General features: G+C 39.6%; 1 protein-coding gene across 1 annotated transcript in view; it reads right to left on the bottom strand.

The window, feature by feature from the left end:
* Positions 1-12,945, bottom strand: part of LOC103760818 (guanine nucleotide-binding protein G(i) subunit alpha-1) — a 32,572-nt gene extending 19,627 nt beyond the window's left edge. Inside the window, exon 1 of the mRNA XM_008927357.3 lies at positions 12,709-12,945. Coding sequence (XP_008925605.1) covers positions 12,709-12,826 — 118 coding nt within the window. The 5' untranslated portion in view covers positions 12,827-12,945. The remainder of the gene's footprint in view (positions 1-12,708) is intronic.
* Positions 12,946-16,801: the final 3,856 nt, after the last annotated feature.

The following is a 16,801-nucleotide window of genomic DNA, read 5'->3' as shown; positions in this document are numbered from 1 at the left end:
ACAAATCAATAATTGATTACAACTAATTATATCTTTTCTAGGTCTTTAGTGTTGCTTCTAGATAGATGTTTTAAACCAATAGTACACAATAAAATAGTCAATATATTATATATAAGACATCATTTAACCAAACTGTTAAAACACTACCTCAAGAAGCAATCATGCACTAACTCATGGTAGCATTTTATGTGTTTATTGAGATCTACACATCTAAAAGACTGCTCTGAGTTTCTTAATTGTCTAGGCTGTTACTACAGCAAACAGATAAGCAAGTGATAAAGACAGTATTGATTAGTTTAGCATTGAAACAGCAAAGAGAAATTATGGTTTTATATTCAGTATAACCTCTGGAACTCAGTGAATTCTAAAAAATAAAGCTAAAGATGAAATGAGAGACTCCATCTTGCAAACCTTAAGGTAACTTCTATTCACCTTGATGCCTCAGAGTTTTTTGATTTTTTAATTTTTATAGATTTTAGAAGTAGATATGTAGTGGATGTAGATTTTAATGTATCAGTATTTCCAGTAGAAGAAACTACAGCAGCACACCACTCAGGTATCATTTCCACACTGAAGTCTCTACCAGTACAATTAACATGCATTCTTTTACTGTCTCACTGTATTATATCCCTTACCAGTGTAACGGCAGTAGCTTAATGGTTGCACATAGCAAACCCATCCTATATCAATCCCTCACAATTCCATTAGCTATTTAGTCTTCTTTTCAAGGTGGAGTTGCAGAAAAACACCTTAAGGTCTACACCAAAAGATGTAAACATAGACAAAAGTGACCTTCAAGCCTGGAACTCTGGAGGGTCTCCAAGGACTCAGCGTACTGAGAGGAGGATGAAGATGATGAAAGAGGGGTCCCAAACTCCCCCAGACTCAATTCCCGAGGGGGTGTGCCAGGGGGCAGAACAGGGCAGAACCGGGGGTTGGTCGAACGGGGATTGGATGGACATCATTATAAAATCATAGAATCTGTGTCTGAGTGCACACGTGTGGGTTTGTATTCCTGTAGGTCAAGGGCTCATTAAAGCTCTGCTCTTCTTATCTCCTACCTAAATTAGCCTGATGTTTTTTTCTCCTCAGTCTTTTAGGCAACAACAACCTTTTTATCTTTAAAAGTACGAACTGAGTTTTGAGCTACCTGAAATTTTCAATTAGTCCATAGTATCTTTTGATGACAAAAGGTTTATGAAACACTCTTTTTGTTTAGGATTTAATCATGTGATAAGCAGACATAAATTGTAATGTGCAATTTCATGTACCACACAAAATTAAATGCATGCAGCTTTTGAATACAAATTCTATCTAGCTCTTCAAAACTGTTCCTATACTCCTCAGTTCTTTCAAGTTACTAGTTGTTGCATCACTAGTATGTGCATCACTTATACCATAACCCTATTGTACACTCATTGTCTCACTCTAAAAGAGAGCAGCAGTACAACACAAAGTGTCATATTTCAGAAACTCTGCAAAACATTCAAAAGGAAATGTGGTACCTTGGAATTGAAGCTACTTTAAAAAGATGTATCTGTTCAGAATGTACAAGAGATCTCTTAAACACCAGTGTCACTGCCTTTCCCAGGGACAGTGCCATTGTACTTTTTATTTCAATTAAGATATAGGCGTAGCTTCCTTTGTGTGAAGTGCCAAACCCAGCAGGTCTGTGACAAGCTGAGACTCGAAGGTTTGGAAATAAAACTCTTACTTATGCCAGAAAATAAATATGGGAACTAATGCACATTTAGAGGTGAAAACTAGTTTGCAATCATGTTTGCTGCCTGACAACTGTGTGTGACACCACCAGCAGCTACACATTTGTGGGTTCAGGTTTATCTAACATGTCAATATTGACAACAGCTTGATAAGATTAGCAGTTGACTACTTAAATGTATTAAAGGCCAGCATCCACTACTATACTCTAAAAGACTTGGGAATCTCCTTAAAACTCAATGCCCAAAACCTTATTAGTGTTTCAAATGGAACTTCAACATACCAAATAAATTATTTCCTCTACAAAACTGAAATAAGATTTAAATTTGTTACTTAAAAAAATTAAAGCAGTTCTCTTCTTCCATACATACTAGTATGCTCAGAAACAATCACTGCATAATTTGAGATCATGGGATGAAAGAACATGATTCAAGACCTTCTAGAACATGAGTTTGAGTGGATATTGTATATGTCTCCACTCCAAAAGAGACATGCTGACTGCTCCAACAGAAAGAAGCATCTCCTTTACTCTTACAATGTTTATCAAGAGAGTCGATTTCTGCCAACAGAGTACAGCATGCCTCATCCAGACCTCCAAGTATACAGCCAATAAACCTCTAGAAATTCACAGTGCCCTGACATTGTTCTTGACAGTATGGTTGGCCTTCATGGCCTTTTACTGTTCAGTGAGCTATAACTATGATGTGCAAAGATTGCATGTTCAGCGACTGAGATACCAGAGAGAACTTACTAAGCAGGCTATCATTCATCACAATCGAAAATGCTTTATAAAACATTCCCCACCACAACAGAGGCATACTTTATGCAGGTTATTCTGGTGGAGAGATACAACAAAGGAACTTGGAATTAACAACATATTTTCATTGCAGTCTCTGCCTGCAATTCAGAACAACACTACTGTTGTATTATCTACAATTGTGACAGAACCTACTGTCCTGCTACCTCATATTACTATGTAACTGTACAAAGAGCTGGGACAATCAGAAAGCAGTGTGTGCATTTCTATCAAAACAGGAAAATGATCTCTCATGTAAATCTCCGCAGATTTTATTCAAAGCTCCACTTGTCACGTAACACCAAGGCATTATTTGAATATGCGATAAATGGGTACTGTCAAAGTTTATACCAGGACAAGTGCAATTACACTAAAAATTGACCCATTATTGTAGAAACAGAGCAATAAATTTCACATAAATTTTCAGTATTCATCCACACTTAACAGTATTTTTCATTTTGTATCTCAAGGACTAAGATCCACAAAAATAAGAATAAGCACATTGATAGCTGACCTAAATTCTCTCCAATGTCTCCAACTCCACCAAAAAACTGTATGTATTTAAAGTGACAGAGATTAAAATGTAAAAAGATCTTAGATACCTAGAACAACCTTTTTCAAATACAAATATTTTCAGAACTATTTGTACTTGAAGCAAGGAAGAAAATTCATATGTACAGGCAACCATATTCTTTTATTACATGCACATGCATTTTGCACACAAAACTATTCTCAAGTAGCATATTATTGGTGGTTAACAATACTTAAAAAAAAAAAAACTGGCTTTTTTTGGTTGTTGTAGTTTAAATTTGTATTTGACCAGTCTCATATTAAACTGAGAAAACTATGAAGCATGTAAAAATTCCAACCCCTTCCAACACGCAGTTGCACACAATAATCCCAGAAGCAAGGAATAAGACATAAACACATATATACATAAACAGCAGTCTGTCAGGCCTCAAACAAGGTCTCAAAGCCTGATATAACCTAACCTCAAAAGCTCCCATGTTCCAGAACAGTAGACAGAGAAAATAACCTAAATAGTCTCTCATCCAGGAATTAGATGACAGCCTTTGCTAGCAAACACTGAGGCACTAAAGCATATCAGAAGGAATCCCTGTCAATGTCTAAGGGCTTTATGCTTAAGCATTATATGCTTCAGAAAGTATAAAACAGTTTTGCTAAGAGTTTATCAGATTTATTAAGGATCAGTAACTTAATCTGCATACAGCTGAGAAATCCACTTTCAAAATGCTTCAAGAAATATTTAATGAATCAAGAATACAGACAGCACTTCAATGAGACTCAGCAGCTTATTTTCATTCCACCATTGTATAGAACATCAATGGTAGGTCTGAAATCAACAAGTATTCAAAAAACATTTAATAAATAAAATCTAAAAATATTCAAGACAACCTTCTGGTTTACTCCCAATTTTTACTGCAAGACCCGTAACTCCAGTCATAGCAAGTTTTAAAACTGCATTCCAATACAATGTTTACACTGTATTTTACTTATGTTAGTATAACTTTACTGTTGTCTCCATTTTCCTCTCTACTGTTTGCACACTGAGCTGGCAGTGGTACTTCTTGCCCATTATCATCTTGCATTCTGCACCAAGTGCTAAGTAGAAGAGGATTCTTCCTAGTCAAGCCTACAATCTATAAAATAGAAGAACATGAGAAAACACAGGTCTGAGGCTCCCTGGATTTGGAATGAAAACAAACTCCTACCTCTAACTTCCAATCAGTACACTCCTTAAGTTGTAAAAAAGTGGGTTTTGAAGAAAGTTTAAGATTTCTACCAACTGGACCTTGCAGAGGAACACAATTTCACATTATTCCTAAGCCAATTCTACAGTGAACTGTGACACACATATGCAGAAATTGGAAGCATCCTATTCTGCACTCACTTTCCACTCCATCTCCTGCTATGCATTTCCAGTACTCCAATTGCATATGGTATCTCCACTCCTCATCACGCTTTTAGTCAGGTCCTCATCAGACCATTATGAAATATCAGCTGAATTGGCCACTCTGGCAGCAAACTAAGTCCACACAGGACAGCCAGTTTGACTACTGAACCAGTAAAAAAAAAGAATCAAGCATTTAAAAGTGACAAGGAGAGGGCAAAATCATTCAGCCGGATGCTGCAAGAGCACTCTCCTTTTCAGCAATCCAGAGGTTCTAGAACAGCTCTGCTGCTCATTAGACAACATCCACTGCATATTTCCAGCATTCCAATTCAGATTTAGAAAGTAGGCAAGAACCTCTTGAGTTTTACTGGAAACTATTAAAAAAGACCCAGAGATTCAGAACATCCTTATGTCCATGACTGATAACAACCATTACAAGCCAAACAACTTCAACAGCTTCATCCATGCAAAAAACAACAGAGTTGTATGCAAAAAAACATTTTATCAACTTTGCAAAAGGAAGATGGGATTACAGGTGGTCATTTGGTTCCAACAGTATTTTCATTTCAAGAAACAGATCATATTAAATTCTAGACAATATTAAGAATTATAAACCTGATTCACATTTTCAACAGGAATTTTCATTCCAGTACATTGTTTTCTTCTATAAAAGCAATCTGCTTAGAGTAATGATTGTAAAGACTTCCTGTCCATTCTGGTTGCCTAGATACTGTTATATTTCACTAAAGATTTAATCAGGTACCTTTGTTAAGTATATTACTCACTTCAAATTCAACACTACATTTCTAAAAAGTACATATGAAAAAGTAATGAGGTAGAGTTAATTTCATAAGTTGAAGCACAGCATATTCAAATGGTGTTGATCCCTTTAAGTAGCTTCACAAGAAGTGAAATTTTCTAATTTCAATATCAATTTATGTAGGTACTTATAATATTGAAGTTTACATGTATCTCTAAATATAGAGTAACCAAATAAGCACACATCTATAAGTCAACACGGCAAGTTGATAAATCAAGTTGTTACCAAAACATACCAGAAATGGTCTTATTCAAAGCTTCAGTTACCAAAGTCAAGAAAGCAATTTATTTGCTTATCACATATTTAACAAGCCTCTTATTTAAAGAATTGGTTCTTAAATGCTCTATGTCAATTAACTCCATCAGTTGAGATCCTGAAAGAACTATACCAAGAGAAATTTTTAAAAATAACACAAAAATATGTTTCAAGGAAAGGGCTAACCAGCAATTTAACCAAAAGGAAAGTCAAAATTTGACCTGAACAGATAACATACTTTCAAATCAAGGTTTAGTGCATATGAGTATGTGTGACACTAGGTGATTTTTAGGCCATTTTGCTGGGACAGCATAGAGTGATACGTGATACTTCACCTTCTGTTACATATTCAAGCTCTAGATAATTCCAGAGATTTTGAAGTTGGCTCCACAGCTCTGAGATATCCAAGGGCAAAGCCATGATGATGCAAAACATCTTCCAAGTCCCCATCTCTTATACTTAGAGCTATACAGTGAAAGGATTATGAGCAGTCACAAACATGGGTAATCAGTCTACAAAATCACTCCTTCAGTTCCCACCTTGATTAAGAAATCTTATTTTGTCTTTTCTGTGCCTACTTAATGAAGAAGGAGAACAAAATATGTTTAGCACTAAGAAAAGAGTTCAAATCTCTTACTGCAGAAGCATACATTCCTGGCACACAAAAGTGTCTCACCAAATACAGTTTATTTTTGTCTTAATAGTCTAATTTCAAAATTTTAATTATCTTTCCACTCAGAAATGTCACTAACTTGAGCCACTCCAACACCTTCATTTTTCTTTACAGTGCACTCAAAACTTCTTGCTCTCAGAAGTTCAAAGTTCTGATTTTTTCAACTACTATCTATATACCTTACCAACTTCAATACTTTTTGGTTACAAAATCTCTCAGGTGAAGCCAACTGAGTTCCATTTACAGATTAATTGTGTACTTTACACAAAGCCTGTAGTCACAGTAGGGCACTGAGCAAACAAGGGGAATAGAGAGAACAGGAGACCTCAGTAAAAGCTGGACAATGACTAAGACTCAACATCAGAATAGCAAGTTTTCATCAATACAGGTTCTTCTATACATGTCCTGGGAAAAAAAACTTTTAATAGCTAATTATCCAGTCAGTTCAGATCTTTATTTCAGTGTTTCCATGGCAAAAAAACCCAAAAACCAACCAACCAACCAAAAAAAAACCAAACAAAAAAAACCCAAAACAAAACAAAACAAACAACAAAAAAAAACAACAAAAAAACCCCAAAACAACAAAAAACCCACAAAAAACCAAAACAAGCAAACAAAAAAAACACCAACAAAACCAACCAAACAAAAAAACCTCACCTTCACACTTAATAGAACACCTTAAATACCTCTTTTCTACTTCCAATTTTGTATCACGACATTTGCCAGACAGCATGTTACAGGAAACACTGCAGACAATCATCAAGCCAGACAACAAAACTGATTTCAGAATTTCATGCCCTCTAAGCCAGACACATGGTTTGGTTTCAAATTATTTAGCCAGACTTTAGGATGTGTCAACTGTTCAATTCTCCTTCTCAGAGGACCAAAACATCTAAAGGGTAAAACGTGGCAGCAAAAGAACAATCCACTTTGACAATAGGATTATATAAATCATTACAACCCAACTACAGCACAAAGCCCTGAGTTCAAGTTGTGCCAACATAACTATGCAGGGAGCTATACTGTAAACTGTAGTTTTGATGTGAGTTAAAAATAACTCCACAAGAGGAGGTTAGGTGAATTTTGGTAATATTATCTACAGAACAATAAACTGTCATATCAGCACAACGATGATACAATAAACTGTACTGCCAGAAAAAAAATAGAAGACAGTAATTATGCCATAGTGTATTACAGAATTTATGTGTGGTCTTGAAGCCCCACTGATGCTGGGAGTGGACAGCTTACCAAAAGGTACCTTAACCAGAGCCTCCACTTCAGGAGGGGGAAAAAACCAGAAAGAAGCATTACATTGTTTTTGAAAGAAAACTTAGAGGAAAACCATTTCTTAAGCTTCAGATGTTTTCTAACCTCTAAAATATAAAAAAAAGCCTTAATATTTAGTGCAAAAAGTAAGTTAAATTAATTTTCATATATCCATAACTACACTTTTTAATAAAGATTTTAAAAAGCAAAGTCACTATTACTGATATCACAACACAGCAAAAAGTGTACAGTTCCTCTTTAACCCTTTCTAAATCGACATGTACTGACGTAAATTTTGTCTTAAAGAACTAAAATCGTGATACAATCATAAATAAGGCTCTTATAAAGTAACTTCCAAAAAGAAGAAATAAAATAATAATGCAACAGAAGACTCAAATCACTAAAGATAATTTGTATTGTAGTGAAGTCTATACACACAATAAAGACCAATATGTTGATCCTTTACACCAACATTCAGATAGAAAGTGACAAGCATAAAAGAACCCAAACTGCAATTACACAAACATAACCATAACTGAATGGCTGTGCTTTCTGCACATCCATGAGCCTCCTTTCACAAAAGCAAGGGGGATTATCACACTATGAGAATCTAGTAATTTTGACTTTTGTTCTTTGAAATTATTGTTATATTTAGTACAAAGGCTGGAGAATTTCCCTGACTTAACTACAAAGTCAGACATAAAACTCCACACAAATAAAATCCTGATTTGCAGAGTCCAACTGTACCATATTAAAATGCAAGAGAGCTTTCAGTTCAGAATTCCTGCTAAATCTAAGCAGACAGGCAGAAATGGGGGCAGGGGGGTAACACAGACGAGACCAACAAGCAAAAAATCAAATTCAAACATCAAATACTTCTTTTAGGTACTACAAAACAGCTTTTCAATAAGAGGTGAACTTTGTAAATATCTGCAGATAGCTGTCTCTGAAGGCATGACAGGAAACGTTTTGTTAGAAATGTTTTAGACTAGGTTGGCATAATTTATAAAGATGAGGTCAACATCTCTGAAATGTGCAATACTTGTTTGTGAGGATAAGGCTTTTTTGAGAGCTCCCATAAGTTCAGACTTCTGAAGTCTTTCTTGTCTGCAAGTGTGGAGAAAGAGAATACTCTGGAGGAAAGGCAAGAGCAGTAATGGCACGAACAGCATAAATGTATTTTTTCAGTCCGATGTGCAATCAGGTCTGGAGGGAGGGAGGTATTGCCAAGCACTGTGAGGATCACGCTGTTGAAAAGATGAGTATGCAGCAGGAGTCAGTTTGACTGAGCAGACAGAAAGATGCAGGTCTATAACAAAAGAAAAGCAGACAGAAAAAGATGCCCAAGATGTGAAGATTTAAAACAACAACTAAATAGAATTGTTCTAGTTACTGTCTTAAGGAACAGGAAGAACTGCAATGGAAAAGATTAAAAGCTGTACTCTGTCTTAAGTTAAAAGCCACTTATCTTTAAGAACATGACATGCCAATGTTCCAATATGAATCACAAGGATCTGTTCAGGAACAGAAAACTGGCTCTGTTGGTCATGAGTATAAAGGTATCCATTGAACTTAAATCTACAACCATAATTATCCAGAAAGAAGACACATAATTACAGCTGTCAAATACATGGCCTGTGACCTCCTGGATCCAGGATCCACTTCTAAAGAACGTTTAAGGCAGATCTGTTGCCCTCTTCATTCAAGATATAAGAACCTTAACACTAAATTTGCTATATTAGGTGAAGAATGTGATAATTCACAAGATAAAGCGCTAATCCTATAAATTTATGCTGCCAATTTGAATGTACTCATAAAACCTGATGAGCTAACCTCATACCAGAAGGCCTTCTGCTAAATGAGGTGCTGCCTGTTCTCCTGCAGTTGGCATAAATTCAGTGTTATGTGCTTTAGCTAATTCGACAGAAATGCACTTGCAAATCCACACCTGATCTGGATCACATGTGTATTAACACAGCACATGGATCGGTCACACAGAACTGCCACCTCCCAGCACGAGTAGAATTACATTCGTTCTGCAATCAGTGGAATTTTTATTTATTGAATACTAAAAGTTGAGATGAGAAACCTGGAAGAGAAAACCAACTTGGGTCTACTGCTTTCTCTGCTTGGAAGACAGCCAAAATATAAACTGCTTCTCCAAAATCTCACACTAAGTATATAAGCTAAGAAACAACAACAAAAAAATACAATAAAACAAAACAGTACTTCAATTAGGACACAAAATTTTAGGAACTGTCAACTTGACACAAGTATTAGAGTGCTTAAGGAAAAGTACATACTTTGGTATGTTAAATTTTCAGTGTTGGCCAATATAATACATTATACTTACACTTTATGTAGAGTTTTCATGCAACTTAAGTATTTCTTTGTAACACACTGACTGAAAATAATATTCAATTAAATAAGCTTGTTTATTTAATAATTTTAAAAGATATAATCATCAAAATCCCGTGTAAAACCAAGCATTTTTCATCTGGCTTACAAACTATATGCTCAAATCCAATTTACTTCTAAGAATGAGGATGGCTCCCAGAAATTTTCAAAGAAAGGCTCTCCTGCTGTTGGGATAGCACATTGAAGTGCATAGAATTACAAGGTTAAAATAGTTATATGTGGATAATGTTTAGAATCCAGTATTTTATTCCAAATGACTTGCAGTCAAAATTGTATAAAGGGATGGAGCAATTTACAGATATAACAAAAGAATTTAGATAATCCAGTTCAACAGTATTTTGCACAGATTAGATATATCTGCTTATTCCTAGAGACAGGACAACAAAATATAAATGTAACATGGATCAGTGATACACAGTGTACACAAAGTCATGTTTCAGGTACAGCAATGTCACATCTCTCTCGTAATTAAATCCCCATAATTTCCTGTTTTAGAAAAAACCTTTGGAAAAGCATATAATGGAATAAATTAAATTTCAAGTTTAGAAATAGACAGATTTTATGAACATATCTTCCTTCATTTGAGCATTCTAGCTCAAGCTTCCAGTAGGATTCTCCAATCACCATATAAAAATACAGGTTTTATAGATGCTGGAGTAAATCTGATTTATGGGGTCATTAGAGCTACATGACCTTTTTCTACATAAGCAAGGTATTTTAGATGTTCCTCACACACCGCATTTTCCTGGCAGCAGACCACAATTTGTACTTTTCCTTTTATTTCAGTGTCTTTTTAGCAGAACAAGCCCATAAATAGATGTAGGAGTACAACCGAGTAGATGATAAACTATGACATGTGGGCTGAACAAGCAATTGGGAAAGTGAGTGGTGAGAAGAAAGTGACTCCAGTGGAAGTAACTCTAAATAGTTTTGCCATCGGATAAAGCATTCACACCACATTTAAGACATCTGATAGAGTTGCAAGGAACACTAACAGAAAAACTTCCATTCCAGACCATGTGAAATACACAAATGCATCCATAGGTGTATGCACAAAACCTCATTCAGAGTTCACTAAACACACAGGTAATCTTTGTTTAAACAATCACCCTAACACTGGTCCTAAGAGAAGCCAGCCTGCTTTGCCTTCATACCTCTTTTTAATAAGGTATGGGGAAATACTAAACCAACCAAGCCGCTGCTCAGAACAATGTGAGAATCCACATGTATTTGACCATTTGTTCCATATCCTAAGATTTCATGAGAGTTGAGCAGAAAATCTTTTCAGTATTAGAAACAGAAAATTTATAAAATTTAAGCTCGTAACATAGCGCTTTGTACATAAGAGCATTAAACAACTGAAAATAGCAACAAAATCCATTCTCAAGTTTAAAGCATCTTTAAATGGACTTTATCCGTATCCAAGGAATATGATGAAAAATACTACAACAAGTACTCAACTACAGGTACTACAAGTTCCATATGGAACAGCAAAACACTGACAAATCATTTCAAATGCCTTGCCAGAAGACACATAAAGCATTACTTTACCACCTTTTTCTAAAAAAAAACCCCCTATGTTCTGCAGTATTGTTATGGATCCCATACAGGAGAACCTTTCCATGCAACAATCTGAGGATGCCAAAGGTGCTCAGGAATAGGCACTGTACCAACCAAAAACCTAACACTTCCTGGAAAACAAACCAGAAAGAAAAGCTTTGTTTCTCTCACCAGTAAAATTTTAAATCTATAAACACATTTTAGGCCGTTTGTTTTTCCCATACTAGATTTGTTTCATCGACACATAAAAGTTGCTCAGTTTTTTTGTACCCTTCTAGAGCCATTTTTGAATTTAGCAACAGAAAGTTATTTAAGAGGTCTACTGCAATGTTTGTAGTGAACAAACAGGAGGCGAGCAATGCAGCAAAATCAGTGTCGAGGGGAGTGAGAAATTGAGGAATCATTTAAAAAGTTTGCCTAAAACTTCAGATCTGAGGGTGAAACTGCAACCCAACAGCCACTTTAACTCTCGATTAGAAGGATTCAGTCTGGTTTAGCTATACAGAATATACTGCAAAATTCCCTACGACATCGATTCAATGCAAATCTTGCAGCATTCAGCTGTCCCCAACCTCTACAGTAGTTTTAGTTCCTGCACAAATGTATTCTAATTAAAATCCTCACTTCCTTTTTTCCTGTAATTTTAAATGTAATCTTATCTTACTTATCTTTTACACACAAGCTATATACCACTTAAAACACACAAAAAGGCGAGCTTCAAGTACTTGTGAGCCAAACTCAAGAACCCGAGATGGCACGCAATGAGAGTCACTCTATTATACATGTAGAACCCCCATCAAGGCGGTAAGATCTCAGAAACACAAGCAAGTTCCACAAAAAGGAAAAAAAAAAATAAAAAAGCAATGCGAAAAGTTAAACGGCGCTTTGCCTTTTGTTCTTTTGTCGCCTTCTGCACTTTATTCTCATAGGAACAGTCTAGAGTATGTTCGGGTCTACAAGCAACATTTAAGAGTAAATATCCTCCGACGTAACATTTCCTTCCTCTCAGCAGATGAACAGAGAATCCAGGTCAGGAGTTTCGGGCGTTCTCCCCTTCCCACGGAAGGCAGGGCCCGGGACAGACCAGCCGTGCAGCTGCCCCTGATCCCCGAGGAATCGAGGCGGCCACCCGCCCCAAGGGGCTGCTGTGCCTCCCGAGGGAACCCGAGCACGGACCCCACGGGCCGGAGGCTCCCTCGCCCCCCGCCCAGCCCGGCGGGAACCTGCCCCTCCCCGGGGGGGGCCGGGAACTGCCTCGGGCGGACCCTCCCCTCGGCAGCCCTTACCTAAGAGCAGCAGCTTCACCTCCCTGGCCGCCTTCTCGCCATCCTCCCGCAGGTTCCTGTCGATCATCTTGCTCCTCTCCACCGCCGCCTTGTCCTCGGCGCTCAGCGTGCACCCCATCTTGGGAAAGGGGCTGTTCGGCTCCGGCGCGAGAAGGGAAGCAGGGGAGCGGCGGCGCTCGGCGGCGGGGAGGCGCTGAGGAGGGCGGGGGAGCGGCTGCTTCCCCGGCTCGCTCTTCTTCTCCCCCCGCTCCCTTCACCTGGGCGCAGGGTCGGCGGCGGCGCCGGGCACCGCGGCGCCGGGGTTCGCCTCAACAGGACAGCGGGGATGGGCGCGGGGAGGCTCTGCAGGGGATCGCGGGCTTGGGACACGGGAGAGGGTAACGGGCGGGGTCCGAAGGCCTCGCACGGGGGCCGCCTGCTGCCGCCGCAAGGCCCTGGGGCGCTGCGCAATGCGGCGGCACCGCAACCGCCCCCGCCCCGCCGGAGGCGCGCGAGTGCGCGCTCACCGCCCACGCCGGGGAAGGGGAGGAAGGAGGGGGGAAGAAAGCGCGTGCACGGCGGGAAAAGCGCGGGCGCGGCTGCTGCGCGTGCGCGGGGGCGGCGGCGTGAGGGGAACGGAACAGGATGGGGATGTGAATGGGGCTGGAAACGGGGAAACAACGGAACCAGAGCGTGAATGAGGCTGGAAACGGGGAAACAACGGAACCAGAGCGTGAATGGGGTTGGAAATGGGGGCACAACGGGAGCAGAACGTGAACGGGCCTGGGAACGGGGGCACAGCGGGACGGACCTTTGCGGCGGGGCTTGGAAGGCGCGCTGCCGCGTGAAACGTCACTGCGCGCGCGCCCCGGCGCGCTACCGGCCCGGGAGCCGTTTGGGGTCGGATTAAACGGCGCCGCGCGCGGGAGGTTCCCAGTTGCTCGGCCGGGGCGGGGGGTAGCGCCGGGCGGGGCAGTAACAACCCTCCCCGCAGGGGGTAAGGTCCTCACTCTGGAGCGCTTTGTGCCCCGTGGTTCCTGCTGCTTCCCGCTGCGGGAGCCCAACGGAACAGGCAATCAGGGTCCAACCCCACCGGCCGCTGGGTGCTGGGGTCGGCCCTCGGGAGGGACAGCAGCGCGGCTCTCTCCTCTCTGGACTTGTCAGTCAGCCGCGTTTTACACCCCGAACATAAAGCCAAACGAGCCGTCCCACCCCAGGGCTCAGAGATGCGTAGCCCACCCACTTTTAGTGGGAACTTTATCAGTGTCTCTCAGTATCTAAAGGTGGGTGTCAAGAGGATGGAGCCCGGCTCTGCTCAGTGGTGCCGAGCAATAGGCCAAGAGAAAACAGGCAGAAACTGATGCATGGGAAGTTGCACCTGGACAGCGGGAAGAACTTCACTGTGCAGGTGACCACGCACTGGAACAGATTGCCCAGAGAGGTCGTGGAGTCTCCCTTGCTGAAGATATTTGTGAACCATCTGGTTGCAGTCCTGTTCTATGTGCTCCAGTATGACCCTGCTTGAGCAGGGAGGTTGGACCCAATGACTCACCACGGTCCCTTCCAACCCGGCTCATCCTGTGATTTTGTGCCCCGTCCCTGAGCCCAGGACTGGGGCTCTCTGCAGATTCATGGCCTGTTAGGTCGTTCTGTGATTTGTTTTCCTCTTTAATATAAAACTCTTAAGGAAACTATCCAGTGTTCACAAGCTTTTCCCTACCATGCACATGTGCTGTTTGGATTACAAAGGAAAGATATCATTACCCGATAATAGGATCATGGAACAAATCAGATTAAAGAGACCTTGGGGGATGATCCGTCCTGGGGCAGCTGAGCTGCTCCACAACTGGGACCCACCACCCTGGCAGATGAGCACCAGCAGGGCCAAACACTGAATTCACTGTGGACATGGGATAAAACTTTGTGAATCTCAGGAAAACCCTTAGACAAAACATAAGACACAAGAGCCTACTAGGCAAGTCTGTTGAATTAAAATTCATTGACCCAATGAGTCCTTAGAATTTTTTGGTTTTGTAGGATCTCAAGAATTTCTGCCCCCAGAATGAGTTTAAAAAGAGCATAATTTTACAGCACAGAAGGCGTTTTAGTATTATACTACAAAGACCTTAAGTCAGAATCAGCTACTACTATACTTAGTAAATTAAAAAGGTTTTTTTTCCTGTCATGTTTAAAGGAAAAGTGTATCAAATGTTCCATTTTTATTGGATGTGTTGGATTTTGTTCTTTGCAGGGGTCTTTGTATGCTGACACTGAATAAACCATAAGCAAGGGTGTAAAAATGAAGTAGATAATGCTCAAACTGTAATTTAAATATTTTTATATTTTCTGGCTTGTAGGCATGCACTCAGCCCTAGCAAAGCATAGTATAAAATCCTTGCTTAAAGAAGTCCTGAACAACATTAATTCTTAGGACTTCATAAGACCTTTCAGACATTTCTTTTGGCCATCTTTGTTGTGTTACTGCTTCAGAGAATGGCAGAGCACCTGGGAGGTGTGACTTGCTTCTCTGCCCTCCTGAGTTGTTCAGGTACATAGTTCATTTTGTGTTCTCTTGTGCAGACTTCCACACTGGCACCATATGGGATAAAAGCTTTTACAAAACAGTTAAGCTCACGTACGGGGAACTAGGGTTTTTTGGGGGTTCCTGGCACCTCCTGTAGTAGAGACAACGATGTCAAATGCTGCTCAGGAAAGAACAGAGTCAGAGGAGAGGAAAATCATTAAGTTTAGGGATAGTTTTCTGGTTTGGAAATCAAGGACAAAGAATGATTTCTGAGATAAACAACATGTGGTTAGGATGTTGGCAAGTGAAAGTACAGATTAAGAGATAAGAAAGTAGTAAACAGAGATTATGGTAGGTGGAAATAATGTGATAATGAGAGTAGCAGATGTTACAAAGATGGAGATACTACAAGTAGGACACCCCCAGTTTGAGTGGATTTTGTTTCATTTAATGCACAGAGCACACATTTTTATACTTTTGACTAGGAGGGTTTGCTAGTGTCTCTCTCTGTCCTCCTTCCCTTTTAACACAGTCACTACTCTCAAAAAGGGTGAAATAGGCCTAAGTTCCTTTTCTTTTTATCACCCTGTAGCAGGAAAACAGAACTGTATAGTATCTGCCCTTTCACACATATAGCTAGTCTTAAATACAAGAAAATTTATTTTTTTTTTTAGTTCTTTTTAGCCTAAAAAGACTTTATTTTGTAATTAGGGACTTTTCTACTACCTTTTTCCTATTACAATCCTGTGGATAAGGTGTACCTTTTTGTACATGGACAACATTACAAAATCCAGGGCTACTCCTGAAGATCTACTTGCCTATATTTTCTCTGACATGCAGTCTGTTGAAATTTGCAGCCAATTTGAGTAGTTTTCCAGGAGTAGAAGAACTACTCAGTACAGGTTACATATGATTCACCAATATTATTTCCTTATGCAGTCTCTTTTGAAATGATAAGAGGTATGAGTGTTCACCAGTTGTTTAGTTCTACTTAGGGAATAATGGCCCAGGTGATAAATTATTATATTCTAGAGTTACTTCACATACACAGCAGCTCTCAGGATCATGGAATAACAGAAACTCCTTTTACAGTGCCCAGGAAGGCTGAAGAATGATTGTGCAAACTCTGTTAAGGACAGGAAACTCCCAATATTCAGAACAAAGTTTGTCAGTGCAGTGCTTTACAACAAATAATATCTTACATAATGTAGTGCAGTGTAGGCCTGAATCTGCATCTGGAGCTAGTATGTATCTGTCCATGATGTCTTAAAGTATTTTCGTATAATCTAAAATATTCTACTGGATAGTGAAAGAAACTACAGTTAAATAGTTAATTATAGTCTGTATTTGGGCAATACACCATCTATCAGTTTTATTCCAAAGGGTCAGAACTGGGTTTGCTCTAACTCATTGATTAGAGTTGGTTCACAGCCATATGAGACAGTGTATTCCATCCCTGCAGTTAGAACTGTACAGCTTTTACTTTCATCTGACAAGTTGGGAGACTGCTTAGGAGCTCTTTGTGTGTTTCATGGCCTCATTCCTGAGAGGGGATTACTTCAAGAGATTTTGTTGTTTTGCTTGGTTTAA

The sequence above is a fragment of the Manacus vitellinus genome, unplaced genomic scaffold (genome assembly GCF_001715985.3).
Source record: "Manacus vitellinus isolate BGI_N305 unplaced genomic scaffold, ASM171598v3 scaffold_13_pilon, whole genome shotgun sequence".
Lineage (NCBI taxonomy): Eukaryota > Metazoa > Chordata > Aves > Passeriformes > Pipridae > Manacus > Manacus vitellinus.
The sequence above is the reverse complement of the archived record's forward strand: the minus strand, read 5'-3'. Positions and strand labels throughout refer to the sequence as shown.